Consider the following 19,388-nt stretch of genomic DNA (forward strand, 5'->3'; position numbering starts at 1 on the left):
TTCAGTACAATAGTGGCACAGCAACATAACCAATATCACTGAGATATTTATCAAAACTACATAAATGACAAAACGGTGGTTTGAAACTTACCAAGTGCCTCCTAAGACATTTCCTACTTTTTCTATATTTTAGGCAGAATTCGCATATGTATATGCAAGGCAGGTTAACCATTTCCTGAAAGAGACAGATAACAATTTGTTATAATATAACTACAATCATAAAGACACACAAAAATGTAGATCCCTGTCTGCCAACCACCCACACAACACAGTGGATGCACACAAAATCTCACACATTCATGTAATTCAATAGCTAATGAGTTTATGTTGCATCACAGTCAAACAAATAAAATAAAGATATTCTAAAAGTTTTGAGATTTTATCTCCCAAATATAACATGACATCTTTCAAAATTTTCAGACAAGATATGTAAAATGTTAAATTCTAAAAAGAAAATAAGCTCCAAATTGTAACTCTGTTGCTGAGCAACAATTTTTCAATATATGAAAGCAGTGTAATACTTAAATAATAAAATATTGATTTTTCTCTCATTAGGGAACTGTGTACAAAACAAAGTGGATGGTGAGGTGGTATGTAGTTGCAACAGAAAATGTATCCTGATGTGCCAGCCAAAAGCATCACTCTGCTAAATGTATCTGTAATGTGCACTTCAGCATGCACATTGAACACTTAACCGTAATTTTTGTGTTAATGTGTGTGTCTGGTAAAGGCTGTTTTGCGACTGTAGTATTCATTATAGCTAACAAAGTAAAAATCCAGTATTACTTTATAGCACTTCCATTAAGTATTCTTGTTTTTTAAATACACATTCTTTTCATATTTGTTTTTCATTTGCACTAACTAATTCTGACTCACAAAATTTTAAAAGAAAACTGCAACCATCAAGTAAAAAATGTGGTAATATACAACACTCAAGACAACATACACAGCAATACAACCTTAATAGTTCTATAACAGCTGATGGTAAGACGGTGTTTTATACATAGGGTAATTATAAAGCAAATTAAACATTTTAAAACACCAGTATAGGTAAATGGCTAAACATAGCATAACAGATGATGCAGTACAGGAATGAGAAACTCTCGAAGTTTTTTCTTTTAACACGGTGCCAGTAAATTAGTTTGGAAAACGGCGGAGAGGGATGCCACCGACTGTAGTTGATGAAAAAAGACAGAAAACAATGCAGGAAAAGCGTATGATGAGCTAGAACTCGCCCGTCGGCAATTGGTAATGTGTGTGAAAAGAGCGCCCGGTTGAAAGTTTCAGAAGACACTACACGTTTACAACAACAGAGATATGCAGTACAAGAAATCTGAGGACAACAATTGCCTGTGCGACACTAAATGTTCGGGCTGAATGGGAGCATCAAAACATGCAGTGGACCGTGTGAGGGATGTGATGTTGCAAAGTCCCTTAGAAGACTACTTATCGAACTAGTGCAGAGTTGATCATTGCTCAACCAGCTGTGTGGAAAATCCTTTGTACAATGGTTTCCACAACGAAACTGTATCTCGAGACTTGGCAGAACATCCAAAGAGATTCTGGATGTATGTACAGTATGCTAGCGACAAGACACAGTCAACGCCATCTCTGTGCGATAGCAATGTAAATACTACTGACAACAGTGTTGCAAAAGCAGTGTCACTAAACATAGCCTTTCGAAATTCATTCATCAAAGAAGACGAAGAATTTGAATCAATATGAGTAATGTAGAAGTAGATATGCTCGGAGTAGTGAAGCAACTTAAACCACTTAATAAAAGCAAGTCTTCTGGTCCCGGCTGTTCACCAATTAGGTTCCTTCCAGAGTATGCGGATACAATAGCATACTTAGTAATCATATACAACCGCTTGATCGACGAAAGATCCGTATCCAAAGACTGGAAATCTGCACAGGTCACACCAATACTCAACAAAGATATTAGAAGTAATCCACAAAATTACAGGCCCATATCATTAATGGCGATATGCAGCAGGATTTTGGAACATATATTGCGTTCGAACATTTTGAATTATCTCAAAGAGAACAGTCTATTGACGCACAGACAACACAGATTTAGAAAATGTTATTCCTGTGAAACACAACTAGCTCTTTACATACACAGAAGTGTTGAGTGCTACTGACAAGGGATTTCAAATTTATACAGTATTTCTAGGTTTCCAGAAGGCTTTTGACACTGTACCACACAAGCGGCTTGTCGTGAAATTGCGTTGTTATGGAATATGGTCTCATTTCTGCGACTGGATTTGTGATTTCCTGTCAGTTCACAGTAACTGATGGTAAGTCATTGTGTAAAACAGAAGTGATTCCTGGTGTTCCCCAAGGTAGCATTATAGGCCCTCTGCTGTTCCTTATCTATATAATGATTAAGAGACAATCTGAGCAGCCATCTTAAGTTTTTTGCAGATGATGCTGTCGTTTATTGTCTAGTACACTCATCAGAAGATCAAAACAAATTACAAAACAATTTAGAAAAGATATCTGAAATGTGCAAAAATTGGCAACGGACCCTAAATGATGAAAGTGGGAGTCATCCACACAAGTGCTAAAAGGAATCCATTAAATTTCAGTTACACGATAAATCAGTCTAATCTAAATGACAGAATCTCAAAAACTTGTGACAAGGCATTGCAGCAGCTGCTCTTAGCATCATTCCTGATATCCTGGGCCGGGTATGAGCAGAACTGGACTACCGACTATATGTGGGCCATGTTGTGAAGGTTTAACAAACAACATTTATAAACATTATTGGGGAGGGGGAAGCATTAGGAGTTTGTCATTCATATACTGTACCATTTGTTACGGGTCATACATCTGTGATTTTTTGAAATGTATCATGGGGTTTATAATTACCCTGGAAAATTTCCATGAAAGAATGGAACATTTTTGCTGTCTCTCCACGGTTGGTGAGCTCGATTATTCAAAGGATAATAATTTCAACAACATACAACAAACAGTTCATTGTTGACAGCCGCCTGAATTGGTCAGTGAGTCAACTGCGATTGAAAAAGGAGAAAACCAAGTTTTGTGCTGTTACTAAACAATTTCATCTGAACTGTTGGACTGCCACACAAATTAAAAAAGAATTGGATAAGTTCATGCATAGTCTGCACCATCATGGTCCCTTTGGATTGCATTTGCTTTTGGATTAATGAATTTAAACATGCTCGGACAAACACCAAATATGAACTCTGCCCTGACAATTCAATTGAGGTTATCATGAAGGAAACCATTGACAAAATGCATGGCATGATAATGCAAGACTGATGAATAAAAATTTTTGAGACTGCTGACACAGTATGCATCTCAACTGAACGAGTACATAATATTCTGCATGGAAAATAGGCTATGAAGAAGCAAGCTCACGCAAGGTGGGTGCCATTATTGCTCACAGTCAACCAAGACACAGTATGCATCTCAACTGAACGAGTACATAATATTCTGCATGGAAAATAGGCTATGAAGAAGCAAGCTCACGCAAGGTGGGTGCCATTATTGCTCACAGTCAACCAATGGTGCATCTGGCACAACATTTCAACACAATGTCCAATGGTATTTAATAGCAATCAGTGTAGTCAAAAAGAGTGCATCCAAGTAGGCAAAGATTATTTTGTCAGTTGGTAAGGTGATGTCCACTTTTTTTGGATTCTCAAGGAATAATCCTCATAGATTACTAGGAGAAAGACAGAACCATAACTGGACATTATTATGCTTCATTGTTGAATAATTTGAAACTTGCATTGGCTGAAAGAAGATCGAAGTTGGCACACAAAAAATTCCTCTTCCACCAAGATAATGCACTATCCCACACATCAGTGATAGCAGTGGCAAGAGTGTATGAACTAGGCTTTGAATTGGTTCCTCATCCACCCTATTCAGCAGAGTTAGCACCAAGTGACATTTTCCTGTTCTTAACTTGAAACTTTGGCTTGTCGGGAAGAAATTTTCATCAAATGAGGAAGTGATAGCTGAAGTCAATGAGGATTTTGCAGTTTGACAGAACCTATTTTTCGATGGGACAAAACAGCTGGATGATTACTGGGGTAAATGTATTTCCTCAAAGGAGACTACATCGAGACGTTAGGTGAGTTGTTTATGAAACATTTTTTGTTTTGTTTTTTTACCAGACTCATCAAACCACCCTCGTGTACATGCTGTAATTTGATTAAGATATGATCATAGTCTTGATGCACACTTTTAACTTATCAATCTACTGATCTATTTCCTCCCATCTCTGTTCTGCTCACAAATAATACTTGTGAGAACGATTGTCAGTGAGGCTTCACATAAAGTGTGATTTCTCCAATTTTTGTAGTGGAATTATTTCACTGATGAATTTGATAGGAAGTAATATGTTGCTCAACTCTTTGTAAACTCTCAGATTTGTAACAGTAGCCCTCTTCACGATGCGCAACACATCTCTTGTAGTGCATGCCACTGTGGTTTGATGAGAAAAGCAGTGACAAATGTGTGTCTCATCTTTCATAGACAAATCTCGTTTCCTTAGTGCTATTACAACAAATTTCAGCTTGGCGACTGCTTTTCTAACAATTAATTTCATGTGGTTTTTCTCACAGATCGCTCAAGATGAACACTCCTAGATATTTTACAGTTGTTACTGTTTCAATGATTGACTGCCCATCAAGTAATTGAAAAAGAACGATTCTTTCCACCTATTTATGTACTGCAGCACATTTATCCATGGCGAGATTGAACTGTTAGACCTTGCAGGCCTTTCTGTATTTCAGTGTAGTTGTCTGGCAATGCAACTTTCCTATACACAACACCATCATCTATAAGCTTCGCTATAGAATTTCCATTATCATTCACCACATCATTTCTACATTTTGTGAACAGTAGTAGCCCTCTGGGTTACTCCTGAAGTTACTTTTGCATCTGATGATTTTGCATGACATGTCTCAATGTTACTTCCACTTCTAAAGTCATCTCCCCATTTAGTTCTATACTAGTAAACACCTCACACCCAATTCTTAAAAAAACTGCCATGTATAAAACTGCTTCAAATGCCAGATTACTCTACTTAAATATTACAATTCAATGAAAAGGATAGTTGCTACTCACCAAATAGTGGAGATGCTGAGTTGCAGAAAGGCACAACAAAGAGACTGCCATAAAGTTAGCTTTCAGCCAACAAGGCCTTTGTCAAAAATAGCCCCCCCCCCCCCCACGCACACACACACACACACACACACACACACAAAACCATAGTCTCTGCTGGAGCCAGACTGCAAGCAGCAGCGTATGGTAGGAGAGGCAACTGGGTAGGATATATTTTAAGTTCCTGTAACCCTCTTAGCCTCCACCTTTGTTAGTCTTTGTCCTTATCCATCTAGCCCCTTCCCTAGTCCCATTCCAGCACTACAAAATCCTGCACGCCACCAACATACCCAATCTTTTTGCTTCTCTCCTTTTCTGCTACCCCCCTCCTTGCCCCTCCGTCTGACCTCCCAACTGCACCTAGCTGCCCTACTCTCCAACTCTTTCCTGCATGCTCCCAGCAGCACTTCACCATACCCCGCCACTACCCTACTATCCTTCTCCCTTCCCACCCCGGCCTCCTCCTTACCCCCACCCCAAGTGCCTCTCCCATAATGTGCTGCTGCTTGCAGTCTGGCTCCATCTGCCAGAGACTGTGGTCGTGTGTGTGTGTGTGTGTGTGTGTGTGTGTGTGTTTGTGTGTTTTCACGCACACACTCGCGCGTGTTGTCTATTTTTGACAAATTTCTTATTGTGTGTTTCTGCGACTCAGCATCTCTGCTATCTGGTGAGTAGCAGCTATCCTTTTCATTATATTGTTACATTCCATCCTGGATTTTCCATTGTTTGGTTTTACTTAAATATTTTATGCTAAATACGAAACAAGAAAAAGTTTGGAAAAGGTATGAAATTATGTTTCAAGTTTCTTGGAAGTCACTTAGTACTCTTATAATCAAACACTGGGTATATTTAGTATGGGTAATGTGTAGTCCGTTTTAAGTCAGTCTTTCAAGAATCTCAATATTTATGACATTTTATGCCCCACACTATATGTTGTACAATGATACAATTTTGCTGCTGCATTTGGTTGGTATATGAAGATACTGTCAGCATATTGTGTTACAAATAAAGATAGTAGTAGTAATGAAGTAAGATACTGAAATGTCATGCCTGATACTGAAGTCTGACTGCACAAAGAGTAAAAATGTAGCAAGGGATCAAATTTTTCCTTTCATTATTTTGTGGTGGCGTCAGCAAGAAAAAGTTTCATAAAGGTTTGAAATTATTTGTAAAGTTTGTTGGAAGCTGCGAAGTGCTTTCGTTCTCAAATACTGGATGAATATTATCTCGGTGATTTGTGCACCGTAAGTTTTGCTGCCTTGAGACACACAAATATTTTCTATCTCTAATATTTGGTTTACTGGGTTAAACCTGCAACATAAGATTGTACTTCTTAATAAGTAGATTATGGCAGTATTTTAAAATTTTGAATTTGGTCAATAATTATGCAAAATACTGAAAATCAAGTTTTTGTTGTCTCTGGATGCAGAAAAAATGCACCAGATTAGTCATTTAGTAATACAGATGCTCAGAAGATTTCAATTAAACTACTTCACATAATATTTCATAAGGAGACATTTTGCTTGCAAAAAAGCAGTGCAAAACTATACCGACAGGTTTCCATTTACAGCCTTCTCTATTCTACAATACACAGGTGACCTGAGGAAGAGAAACAAATACAGACAAATACTTGCTATCCCTCCCCAACCCCACCCGCAACTCTCTTGCTTTAAACCCTCTCCGTTATCTTACCTGCTTCCACAATCCTCTCAGCTGAGATCACATCTACATCTAGACTGCAAAGCACTGTGAAGGGCACAGCTGAGGGTACTTCCCATCGTACCACATATTTGAAATTCTTCCTTTGGAGACTGGAGTGCCTAAGGAACTACTGATTACATGTCTTCGTGGTACCTAGAGATGTGATACACAGTTCACTTAATGATCATTCTTAAAACTTGGTTAGTAGGTTTTCATGGGATAGTTGCAGTCTGTCTTCAAGTATCCGCCAGTTCCAGTTTTCTGCACATCTGTGACTCTCCCCCAAGTGTCAAACAAACCTGCAACTATATTTGTATTGTTTATTTATATACATTCAATATTACCTGCTAAATAAATGTCGGGTCACTAGGGCCTCCCGTCAGGTAGACCATTTGCCAGGTGCAAGTTTTCCGATTTGAAGCCACTTCGGCGACTTGCGCGTCGATGGAGATTGAATGATGATGATGATGATGATGATGATGATGATGATGACAACACAACACCCAGTCCCATGAGTGGAGAAAATCTTGAACCCAGCCGGGAATCGAACCCGGGCCCTTAGGATTGACATCCTGTCGCACTGACCACTCAGCTACTGGGGGCGGACAATAGTACCTGCTAATACTGTATGATATGGGTCCCATAAACTTCAGCAATATTCTGGAATCGGTTGCACAAGTGTTTTGTAAGCAGTCTCATTTATAAATTCATTGCATTTTCTTAGTATCTACAAATAAACTAAAATCTGCCGCCTGCTTTACCTATGAGTGAACCTAAACAATTATTCCATCTTGTATCCTCAGAAATTGTTACACCCCTGTGTTTGTATGAGTTTCCCGATTGCAACTGTGGCTCACTACCATTGTAGTTATAGGATACTACTATTTTTTGTTTTACATTTCTGAACATTTAATTAAGTTGCAAATCTCTGCACCACTTTGGAATCCTACTAACAAGAAGATTACCTAGCAATTCGATTTTGTAATAATAATAATAATTATTATTATTTTATTTTTTTTAAGATTTATCATACGTGAGGTTCAGAGCTCAAATACCAATTTCCCAAAGCAGTTCAATGCAACTCTCAAAAATTCCTGAGAAAATTGACCTTCAAGGTTTCCAAGGAACTGTAATTCGCTGAAATTAAGTCAATTTTCCTGCCAGGCTGCATGGCTCATTCAGTGACAATGGAGAATGGTAATCACGTAATTAATGAATCGTTGGTTTGAAACATGCGCTAGACTCCTCCCTGCGCCAATACCTACACCATTTAAATATAAAGTTCATCAAATACATGCTAATTAACATATACCTAACCACAATCTTTTATAAAAAATGCACTTCATCTTGTTTTTAATTCCATATTACACACAAAATTACAATTTTCTTTGCAAATATAAGTTTATAATTATTGATATTTTATGAAAGATGGTTAATACATTTGTAACATTTTTTAAAATTATATAATCTTTTTATAAAATATCAACAATAAAGAATTTGTATTTGCAATGCACATGATGTGCAATTAAAAACAAGATGATGTCAAATTTTCATAAAAAAATGGTGATCAGGTATATGTTAATTAGCATATATTTGTTTAATAACGTCATGTACCATAAAATAATATTAAAAATACAAAAACTTGATTGCTGGGCTGTCTCCTTGCAAGATGTGACTGAATATTTGTGCAGCTTTTTTCAGACAGTATTGCCTTAGGGGTAGTTGTATCAGCTGAAAAATATCTGGAATTTTTATTAATATTGTGTGATGTCAATAATATACAACATAAACACAAATGGCCATATCGCACTTCCTTGATGAATGGCTTAAGTTACTTGTACGTCTGTTGATGACTCTCCATCTAAAATAACATGGCGCATCCCCTCCACTAAGAAATCATCAATCCAGTCACATATTTTACTCATGAAAAACTGCATCTAATTCTACCTTGAAGCATACTTTTAAGTGTGTGTGTGTGTGTGTGTGTGTGTGTGTGTGTGTGTGTGTGAGTGAGTGAGTGAAAAGCGTGAATTGGGTTTCATACTATTGATACTTTTGGTATCCATGCTGGTTGGCATGGTTGGTTGATTCGGGAAGGGCACCAAACAACGAGGTAAACGGTCCCATTGGATTAGGAAAGGATGGGGAAGGAAGTAAGTCATGCCCTTTCAAAGGAACTGGGGAAGGAAGTAAGCCGCGCCCTTTCAAAGGAACTGTCTCGGCACTTCTCTGAAGTGATTTAGGGATATCATAGAGAACCTAAATCAGAATGGCTGGACATGGGGTTGAACCGTCATTCTCAGTGTTGGGTGGCGTGGAAGACATCATTCTGTCTGAGAGACCTCACTATGTTTGAGCTCAGCATGTTCTCACATTTTGCAACGACTGGATGTTGAAGATGTTGGATGTTAGTGTTGTTACCCTTCTTGTAGATGGGTGTGACCTATGCTTTCTTCCAACTACTGGGCGCAGTTTTTTGTTCCAGGAATCTATGATGATAAGATTAGAAGGGGTGCCAAGTCAGCAGCATATTCTGTACATAATCTGTTATAAATTACATTGGGCCGTGGAACTTCATCAAAGTTTAGAGATTTCAGCTATTTCTCATCACCCCCTCTCATCTTTGCAGTGGTGAGACAACTGAACTGGTGTAGTATTCCTAGATTTTACTGTCCAAAGGAACATTTGAAAATGGAGTACAGCATTTCTGCTTTTGTTTTACCATCTTCACTTTCATTCTTGTGTCATTTGTGAATGTCTGAACATCTGTTTTAGTATCACTGACAGCCTTTACATATACCCAGAAGTTCTTAGGGTTTTCTGAGAGGTCTTTCAATAAGATTCTGTTACAGTAGTTGCACTGCCTTTTTGTCAGTTATGACATTCCCAAAGAGATCAGGTCTATTTGTTGCCATTAGGTCTAACCATCTATCTGTTCTAGGTAGTTTGTAGACACAGCAGCCAGAGACATTGGTGTGTGTGTGTGTGTGTGTGTGTGTGTGTGTGTGTGTGTGTTTCTGTATTTCACGAGGTCTTTAGGCCGAAAGCTTAAAAGTGGCAACTCACCACCTCCTCTACATGGTTAGTAGTAATCTATCCTATTCATAATATTGTTGTTATTCAATCCTGGAGTTTCCTTTGCTTAAATTTTAAACTGTGCCAGATATCCCCTTTCTGCGTCTCATAGCTCAATTCTAGAGTTCAGGTTTTTGAATTAAGGTTGTGATTTAGCTGTAACCCCAAAAACTTAAAAAGGACGACTGTCTGTCTCAATTGGAAAACTAGAATCCTACATTCAATTAACGAGTTGCAGAGTATGTTTTGTGTAAAGTCAACTTACATGGATAATGCAGATGGTATTTTCATAACACAGAACTGTGTAATAAAAATTACATTTGGTTACTGTACATATTACAAAATTAAAGTCCATGCCATATTTTTCTGTCTGTATCTGAAAGCTAATCTCAGGAACTGCTGTAGCGATTTGCATATGGTTTACACTAAACAGACAGACTACTTCACAAGGAAGATTCATGTATATAATGTACTAGCAAGACAAGTCGTCCAGCTGCGGATATTTAGTGCTACCCACATGAAGGTTGCTACTCAACAGTAAAGCCTCCTTCTGAAGAAACATAGCTTCTTGATAACTCTCAGACCCTATATCCTTTGGCACTGACAATTCCTACCTTTTTTTTTTATCAAAAATGTTGAAAAAGTTGAAAGTAACACTAACACTGAACACCTTGCAAGAGCATATTAAATGTGTTATGAGGAATGTGGCAGAGTTTAAGAATGAAGAACTTTCTGTTGGGCACTTTCCCTCTCCAACTGAAGACTATTTACTCAAAAACTCTTAAAATTTTGTTTTATGCTACTTTGAAGTATATTTTAGCACTATAATACAATAACGTTTCACACTATCAAAGTGGTATAAACACTTGACTAAAGCGTTGCAGTGCAGGGAGATAATGCTGCAACCGCTCATTTGTTCATTTCATTTCACAAGCTTGAATTATTTATTGCAGAAATGCCTACCAATCCTCTAAAATAATGTATTTAACTTTTCTCCATTTTATAGACTGCTTCTCCTTTCCATTTTATACATTGTTTCCAGCATTGTGAAAAATGAAATATGAGTAGTACACGTACAGCATCTTTTTTTGTGTGGTAAGGTGTAACGAAGTTCACCAATTCGTTGAAAGATTCCTCATTCATCATTAAAATCTTCCGATAGCTATCTGCCTTTGCTGCAAGTTCTCTTAGCGTGTTAGTATAGTCGAACATAGGACGCCTTCCTAGCCACTTTCCGCCCACTGCTGCTTCCCCTGTTTTTCTTTCAAAGCACATAGTGACTGAAATCACAATACATACGAGTTTTACATCACTAAGTGCCAACATGTTCATGTTCACTAGGAAGGCAGAATTCTAACTGACACGTCCCGGGCGCTCATACTGCACAACAATACTATGCTGTTCTCAGCCTAGCATTTTTGCGCAATACATGGACACAATATTATTTCACGATAAATTGGAGCATTTGAGGGACCCATGAGTAGGTTAATTGTATTGCACTTAAATAAAATGTACAGCCTCACTTAAATCCACATCCCTCAGACAGTATCGCAGATTAAAACTAATGCTGCAGTGCGACTCAAACTCAGGACCTTTGCCTTTCCCTGGCAAGTGCTCTATCAACTGAGCTACCCAAACACAACTCATGACACGTCCTCACAGCTTTACTTCTGTCAGTACCTCATCACCTACCTTCCAAACTTCACAGAAGTTCTCCTACAAAACTTGCAGGACTAGCACTCCTGTAAGAAAGTATATTATGGAGATGTGCTTAGCCACAGCCCGGGAAATGTTTCCAGAATGAATTTTTCACGCTGTAGTACAGTATGCGCTGATTTGAAACTTTCCTGGTAGATTTAAACTGTCTGCCGAACGAAGACTCAAACTTGGGACTTTTACCTTTTGCGAGCAAGTGCTCTACCAACTTCTGTGAAGTTTGGAAGGTAGGAGATGACATACTGGCAGAAGTATGGATGTGAGGATGGGTCACGAGACGTGCTTTGGTAGTTCGGTTGGTAGAGCACTCACCAGCAAAAGGCAAGGGATTAGAGTTTGTGGTTTAGTACAGCACACAATTTTTAATCAGCCAAGGAAGTTTCATATAAGTGCACAATTCACAGCGGAACATTAAATTCAGTCTGACTACAGTAATGTATTACAGCTGACACACAATCCCTCCTCCAAAACCGCAGGTTTTTTGTTGAATTTCAAGGACAACGCAGTCGCTGGAGAGCGCTGAAAGATGGTCTACCTCAGGGAAGCGTCTTGGCTCCACTTCTCTTCAACATCTATACCAACGACCAGCCATTGACTCCAGGCACAAGAAGATTCTTATATGCAGATGACCTAGCCCTTGTTACGTAGAGCTCATGCTTTGAAAGAGTGGAAAGAAATCTGACAACAGCACTTAGAACACTGTCAAGCTACTACAATCGGAACCAACTCAGATCAAACCCTTCGAAGACACAAGTGTGTGCCTTTCATTTAAGGAACAGGGAAGCTAATTGTGAGCTACATATTGCATGGTCAGGCATCCAACTCCAGCATCATCACGCACCTAAATACTTTGGAGTCACTCTCGATAAAACTCTGACATTCAAAACTCACTGCAAGAACACCAAAATGAAAATCTCCGCTCGAAACAACCTAATTCGCAAACTAGCAGGGACACAGTGGGGATCTCATCCACAAACTATTCGCTGTTCTGCAATGGCACTGTGCTTTTCTACTGCTGAATATGCTTCTCCAGTCTGGTACAGGTCATCTCATGCCAGACAAGTAGACATTGCTCTCAACGAAACCTGCAGGTTGATCACAGGTTGCTTAAGACCTGCCCCAACTGATAAGCTCTACTGCCTGGCTGGAATAGCGCCACCATGAATACGCAGAACGGTGGCTGCCAACAAGGAGAGACTGAAAGTGGAACAGGACAGTGCCCATCCACTGCACGGACATAATCCACCACAGCAACGGCTGAGATCACGAAAGAGCTTCCTGAGAACATTCGAGAAGCTCACCATTTCACCAGAGAAGGCAAGGCTGGAGTTATGGAAGAAGTCGACGCCTCACCTGCAGACGCCAGAAGCTGAAGTACTATCACCTGGACACAACGAGAGCTGGCTGGTGTGGAAATCTTTAAACAGATTACGATCAGGAGTTGGACGATCCAGAGACAACCTGAAGAGATGGGGGTTCATAACAGAAGATACGTCCTGTGATTGTGGACAAGAACAAACCACAAGCCACATGCTCCAGTGCCTTTTGTGCCCCACATCCTGCACGAAGATTGATCTCTTGCAAGCCACTCCAAGCACCTTGGAGGTTGCAAATTACTGGGCACATGTAATATAAATACAATTTGTGTATATATATATATATATATATGTATGAGCTAAACTCAACTATACATAAAGTTTATGCAACACGTTCTACCTCTGCAAATCTTGCAATGCAATGTTTTATTTAATTTTAAGCAATGTACTGAGTATAACAGGTAACAAAAAGAAATTCAGTTCTTTATCAAAGGATGATATAGACTAAGACGTGCAAAAATCAAATTTTTTCATCATAAGTATTTCATATCGGCTGGAAGGCCATCCCTCAGCATGGGCACCAGAATTTGGTGAGGAGAACTGCCATAACAAAAGCCGCCGTCAGAACAGAATATAGAGAGAACGTCTGTAGCAGTAAAAAGGTTAAAGCTCCCGTCTTCTGATGGTGCGAGTTGAAAACAAGGTTAACAATATTCAAAAAGATTTCAGGCTTGCAGCCGGTCATCGTTAGCTTCCATCCATGATATTTCGACTGGACAACTGCCAGCCATCCTCACCTGAGGATGGCTGGCACTTGTCCAGTCGAAATATCGTGGATGGAAGCTAACGACGACCGGCTGCAAGCCTGAAATCTTTTCGAATATCTAGTTCACTGGGAAAATTTTAAATTTCACAAGGTTAACAATGCTTGAGGTTACAAAAGCAGTTTCTGTAACAGGGGTGTCCAAACTTTAGCTTAATTAGGCTGCACATAATGCACTTCACACTAACAATAACAGCTGAGCAAAAAACCACAGGATGGGCCAAGGAGAGAAGAGTATCATGTGGGAGGAGTTTCAAAGTTAAAATATTCAGTTTATCATACATTTACACAAATGGAATTTAATGCGATTTTTTCTCCAACTGTGTGACAGATACTCATTTCTTGGGTCAGACTGAAAATTGCTTTGGGTCGCACGTGGCCCACAGGCCACGATTTGGACACCCCTGCTGTACACGGTTAGTATAAATATGACAGCCAGAGAGCAGTACCTGAGGGTACGGGGAGAAGTACCAGGGCCGTATCCGGTGCCTCCCCAGCTCGATCATCTCAATGTTCTTCATGCGGGTGACAATGTCGTCATGGTGCGCTACCATGCTGCCGGTACTGCGGGGGCAGGGCGGGGCCTGCGACGGTGCCGCCGCAGCTGCCGTCGTCGTCGGTGGCGGCGTGGGTGCGGGCGCAGGCTGCGTGGACCCGTCCTGCGAGTCCTGCGGGCACAGCCAGCAGCTGCTAACGGGCACAGCATACTTCGCAGTCAGTGCTAGCACCGCGACACACGCTTAATTGAGACCGTAGGACTTGTGTACAAGGAAATGAGGAAAATGGAAACGTGTTCCTGTAAAGGATTAACACCTTATTAACAGGTATGTCATTATGAACTATCCACCAACAGACAGCCACGTCTGCACGATCCCTATGGAATACACACTCAAGTATTTGGCATGCGGTTCATACAACAACTTTCAGACTACTACTAAACTGTGTCGCTCTCTAACAGCGTGTGTGAAAAATGAAAACCTAATACGTCCTACGCGAGTTCCGATTGTCCTTATATTATTACGAGGGTCATTTCTCCTCATGTAGGTGTGAGGAAATGAAACATTTTGGCATTCAGAGGAGAAAGTTAGTGATTGAATTTTTTGTGAAAATATCTCTCTGCAACTGAAAATATCTAGGTTTCAATGCGTGGCATCTCACCTCGCTTACAGTACCTGCGACAATCTCTCTCCTGTTTTGTGATAATACAAGCCAAGCTGCCATTCTCTGAAGTTTTTTCGGTGTCCTCTGTCAGCCCTGTCTGGTAAGTATCCCATACTTTTACAGCAACACTCCAGGAGAGGGCAGACAAGCATAGTGTAGGCAGTATCTTCAATACATTTGTTGCATCTTTTATGTTCTTCCCAGCAAAACCCTGTCTTCTGTTAAGCTTCCCTATAATGTTTCTATGTGATGGTTCCAATTCATGTTGTTTGTAATTGTAATCCCTAGGAATTTGGTCAATCTACAACATTTCAATTTGTGTTATTTGCTGTGTAACGGAAATTTAACACACTTTATTAGCACTCTGTGGAGGACCTCATATTTACTTTTCAGAGCATTCACACGAGGTTGGCGCAGGTGGCGACACCTACAATGTGCTGACATGAGGAAAGCTTCCAACAGATTTCTCATACACAAACAGCAGTTAACCAGCATTGCCTGGTGAAACATTGTTGTGATGCCTCGTGTAAGGATGGGAAATGCGTACCATCACGTTTCCAACTTTGATAAAGGTTGGATTGTAGCCTATCGCGATTGTAGTTTATCGTATCGCAACATTGCTGCTTGCGTTGGTCGAGATCCAATGACTGTTAGCAGAATATGGAATCAGTGGGTTCAGGAGGGTAAAATGGAACGCCGTGCTGGATCCCAACGGCCTCGTATCACTAGCAGTCGAGATGACAGGCATCTTATCCGCATGGCTGTAACGGATCGTGCAGCCACGTCTAGATCCCTGAGTCAACAGATGGGGATGTTTGCAAGACAACAACTATCTGCACGAACAGTTCGACGACATCTGCAGCAGCATGAACTATCAGCTCTGAGGCCATTGACGCTGCATCACAGACAGGATCGCCTGTGATGGTGTACTCAACGACGAACCTGGGTGCACAAATGGCAAAACATCATTTTTTCGGATGAATCCAGGTTCTGGATACAGCATTGTGATTGTCCCGTCTGTGTTTGGCGACATCGCGGTGAACGCACATAGGAAGCGTGTATTCGTTGTGGCCATACTGGCGTATCAACCGGCATGATGGTATGGGGTGCCATTGGTTACACGTCTCGGTCACCTTTTGCTCGCATTGACGGCACTTTGAACAGTGGACGTTACATTTCAGATGTGTTACCACCCGTGGCTCTACCCTTAGGTCGACCCTTGCGAAACCCTACATTTCAGCAGGATAATGCACGGCTGCATGTTGCAGGTCCTGTACGCACCTTTCTGGATACAGAAAATGTTCGACTGCTGCCCTGGCCAGCACATTCTCCAGATCTCTCACCAATTGAAAACGTCTGGTAATGGTGGCAGAGCAACTGGCTCGTCTCAATACGCCAGTCACTACTCTTGATAAACTGTGGTATCGTGTTGAAGCTGCATGGGCAGCTGTATCTGTACACGCCATCCAAGCTCTGTTTTACTCAATGCCCAGGCATATCAAGGCCGTTATTATGGCCAGAGGTGGTTGTTCTGGGTACTAATTTCTCAGGATCTGCGCACCCAAATTGCGTGAAAATGTAATCACATGTCAGTTCTAGTATAATATATTTGTCCAGTGAATACCCGTTTATCATCTGCATTTCTTCTTGGTGTAGCAATTTTAATGGCCAGTAGTGTAGTTGCAACAACCACATACACTACTCATGTAAATACTTTGCACCACACACTGTACATTTTAAAGATTGGCAGCAGCGATAGAGGGCACGAAGCGGAACTGTAGCACCTGAGCTTCTTTTCAAATTTACATTTACCACAGTGTACAGAAATTCACTGAGCCGACTTATAATAAGCTTGTAACGTCAACTGGGTAAGCAAACTCATTTTTTCACATCTCTCCTCTCATCAAGCCTAAAATAACACATTAATGATGGTGAGCATATGAAGTGCAGCTCGTGAGAAAAGCATTAAACCACAGCAATGGTGACAAAGTTTGTCATTAAGCAGATGTCCGCATTTATGCTTATGGTTTAACCACATAGTTGCTGTGATGTTTTTGGTTTAATTCAACATGTTAATTTTTTTTTCTGGGTCAGCACAGAGGATGATCCATCAAAAACGCTTGTTTTGAATTTATAATTTCTGGTCATAGCATCTCGGAAAACAGCTCAATTACCTTGTCTTGTATGCAGATACCATTTTCAGTTTTTTGATGAGTTTTTCTTGGTCTCGTGCATCTGTGATTCTTTTAAGAACTGATGAAATTCAATACTACAAATTATTGTATAAACCTTGAATTGTACATTTAATTTTCTTCACTAGACAGATTTTATACAAAGTACTGGAGAGGATTGTGATTTTTAATCATATATGCTAATTTCATAGGTTTTTTTGTTCATATTTTTTAGGGGAGGGGTTTAACATTTTCCTCAATTTTATGTTTTTTAAGTCTAAACCACATAAAAACTTAAAATAGGGGTTCCACTGTATCTTGTCAGTTCTGAAGAAAGAATGATCTGAAATCTTAGCAACATTTTTCATTTTATATATGAGCCTATTAACCATTTAACATCTCAACTCTATGATGACTACATTAACAAAAATAATCAGTGTTAGAAAATACAACATAGGCAAAAAATCTACTCAACAAGTGAGGCAGGAGAAAAGAAGTAGACAAGGTACGGAAATGCATGAGCTTCAAGAGCCAGTGGCTCTCTCTGGCAAAAGGGCTGAAGGGAAAGTAAGAGGGATGAAAGAACAGGACTGGCGAGTTTTATGGAGCGCTGAGTTACAGAAAAGTCACCCAGAAACTTAAGTCTCCTCTGACCTGTGTTTCTGGGTGTGCAGATTTTTTATCTATAAGGGATGTTAAAAAAGAAACAAGCCAGAGGCATAATTAAAGAAATCAGTACTTGTATGTTAGAAGTACTGACCCTGGCTATTGAGAAACTTTCCCACTGTGACACAATGTGGTGAATGGCTGTCTAATAAAATTCCCGAGGCTGGGATGTTAACCAGTTCCACATGTACAGCTGGACGTCATCGTCCGAGGTGAATCGTTATGCTGACATTCTTCTTTGACCAAGATGGCCCCCTTTTGATTCACTTTCTGAAGCACGGGACAACAGCGAATTCCCTGTGTTACTTGCAAACTTTGACCAACCTTTGCCAAGCGATCAAATCAAAATGAACAGGCAATCTCGCCCTTGGGGTCATTCTGCACCACAACAATGCAAATCCTTGTGTGGCCAACACAGGTTCGGCACTCCTGCAGAAATTCAAATGATAGGGTCTTGGCCACCCTGCATACAGTCCGGACCTCTCCCCCTGTGATTACACCATTTTTTGTCCCCTTAAAAAGCCTCTGAGGGGCAAACGATTCACCTCAGATGATGTCCCTGTACGTCCAGAACTGGTTAACATGGCACCACTGAGAATTTAATGAGATGACCACTCACCGCCTTGTGTCACAGTGGGACAAGTGTTTCAACAGCCAGGGTCAATACTTCTAACATACAGGTACTGGTTTCTGTAAATATGCCTCAGGCTCATTTATTTTTGAATGCCCTTTATATTCATATTATATTTTCAACCATAGCATTTGATGTATAAAATATTCTCTGACTTCTTGCATCAGTTCTGGGTAAAACCTAGAGCTTTTGACGAATACTGCCACTGCCTTCATCAGGAGCAACTGTCTTGGTTGTTGCTGGACACGTTAAATAGCCTGTAGATGGCTTCTGACTGAGTGGCAATTACATCACATTGGGATAGTGTCAACGTCAGCATTTGTGGCGCTATCCCCCCCCCCCCCCCCCCCCCCCCTCATAGGAGCATAAATGATGTGGCAAATTTATACATTTCTTCTGAGCATCGAGAGCTCAACATTATGATTATATCCACTTTCCAGGTTGATGATGTTCTTGCACATTCTCATTTCTACCTCATCTTTAATACCATAAACCCGGTATGAAGCAGCTTACCAATGTAGTTGTTTCTGCACTCACATGGGATTTATGAGGGCAATGCTACAAGTAAGTTCAAATGGCTCTGAGCACTATGGGACTTAACATCTGAGGTCACCAGTCCCCTAGACTTATAACTACTTAAACCTAACTAACCTAAGGACATCGCACACATCCATGCCCGAGGCAGGATTCGAACCTGCGACTATAGCAGCAGCGTGGTTCCGGACTGAAGCGCCTAGAACCGGTTGGCCACAATGGCCAGCCCTAGAAGTAAAGTCTCCCACATTTGTTGGTATACAAACAACCACTTATTTTCTGTAATAGTTACACCATTTTAAAGGTTGAAGAATGGTTTATTTTTTACATAATCGCCATTTTGGACAGTGCATGTTTGTAGGTGCCCATGTCACATAAGCTCACTGCAATATCTTTCAGCAAGCACTTCCACCTCATTTTCGGAGCAGAACATCTGTCCAGACAAATGTTTCTTC

At 40.3% G+C, this 19,388-nt stretch overlaps 1 protein-coding gene across 1 annotated transcript in view; it reads right to left on the bottom strand.

Annotated features, from left to right (window-relative positions):
• Positions 1-19,388, bottom strand: part of LOC126210450 (histone acetyltransferase Tip60-like) — a 127,107-nt gene that overhangs the window by 36,568 nt on the left and 71,151 nt on the right. The window contains exons 5-6 of the mRNA XM_049939682.1: positions 14,220-14,438; positions 92-175 (exon numbers count right to left, since the gene is read on the bottom strand). Coding sequence (XP_049795639.1) covers positions 92-175; positions 14,220-14,438 — 303 coding nt within the window. The remainder of the gene's footprint in view (positions 1-91; positions 176-14,219; positions 14,439-19,388) is intronic.

The sequence above is a fragment of the Schistocerca nitens genome, chromosome 10 (assembly GCF_023898315.1).
Source record: "Schistocerca nitens isolate TAMUIC-IGC-003100 chromosome 10, iqSchNite1.1, whole genome shotgun sequence".
NCBI lineage: Eukaryota > Metazoa > Arthropoda > Insecta > Orthoptera > Acrididae > Schistocerca > Schistocerca nitens.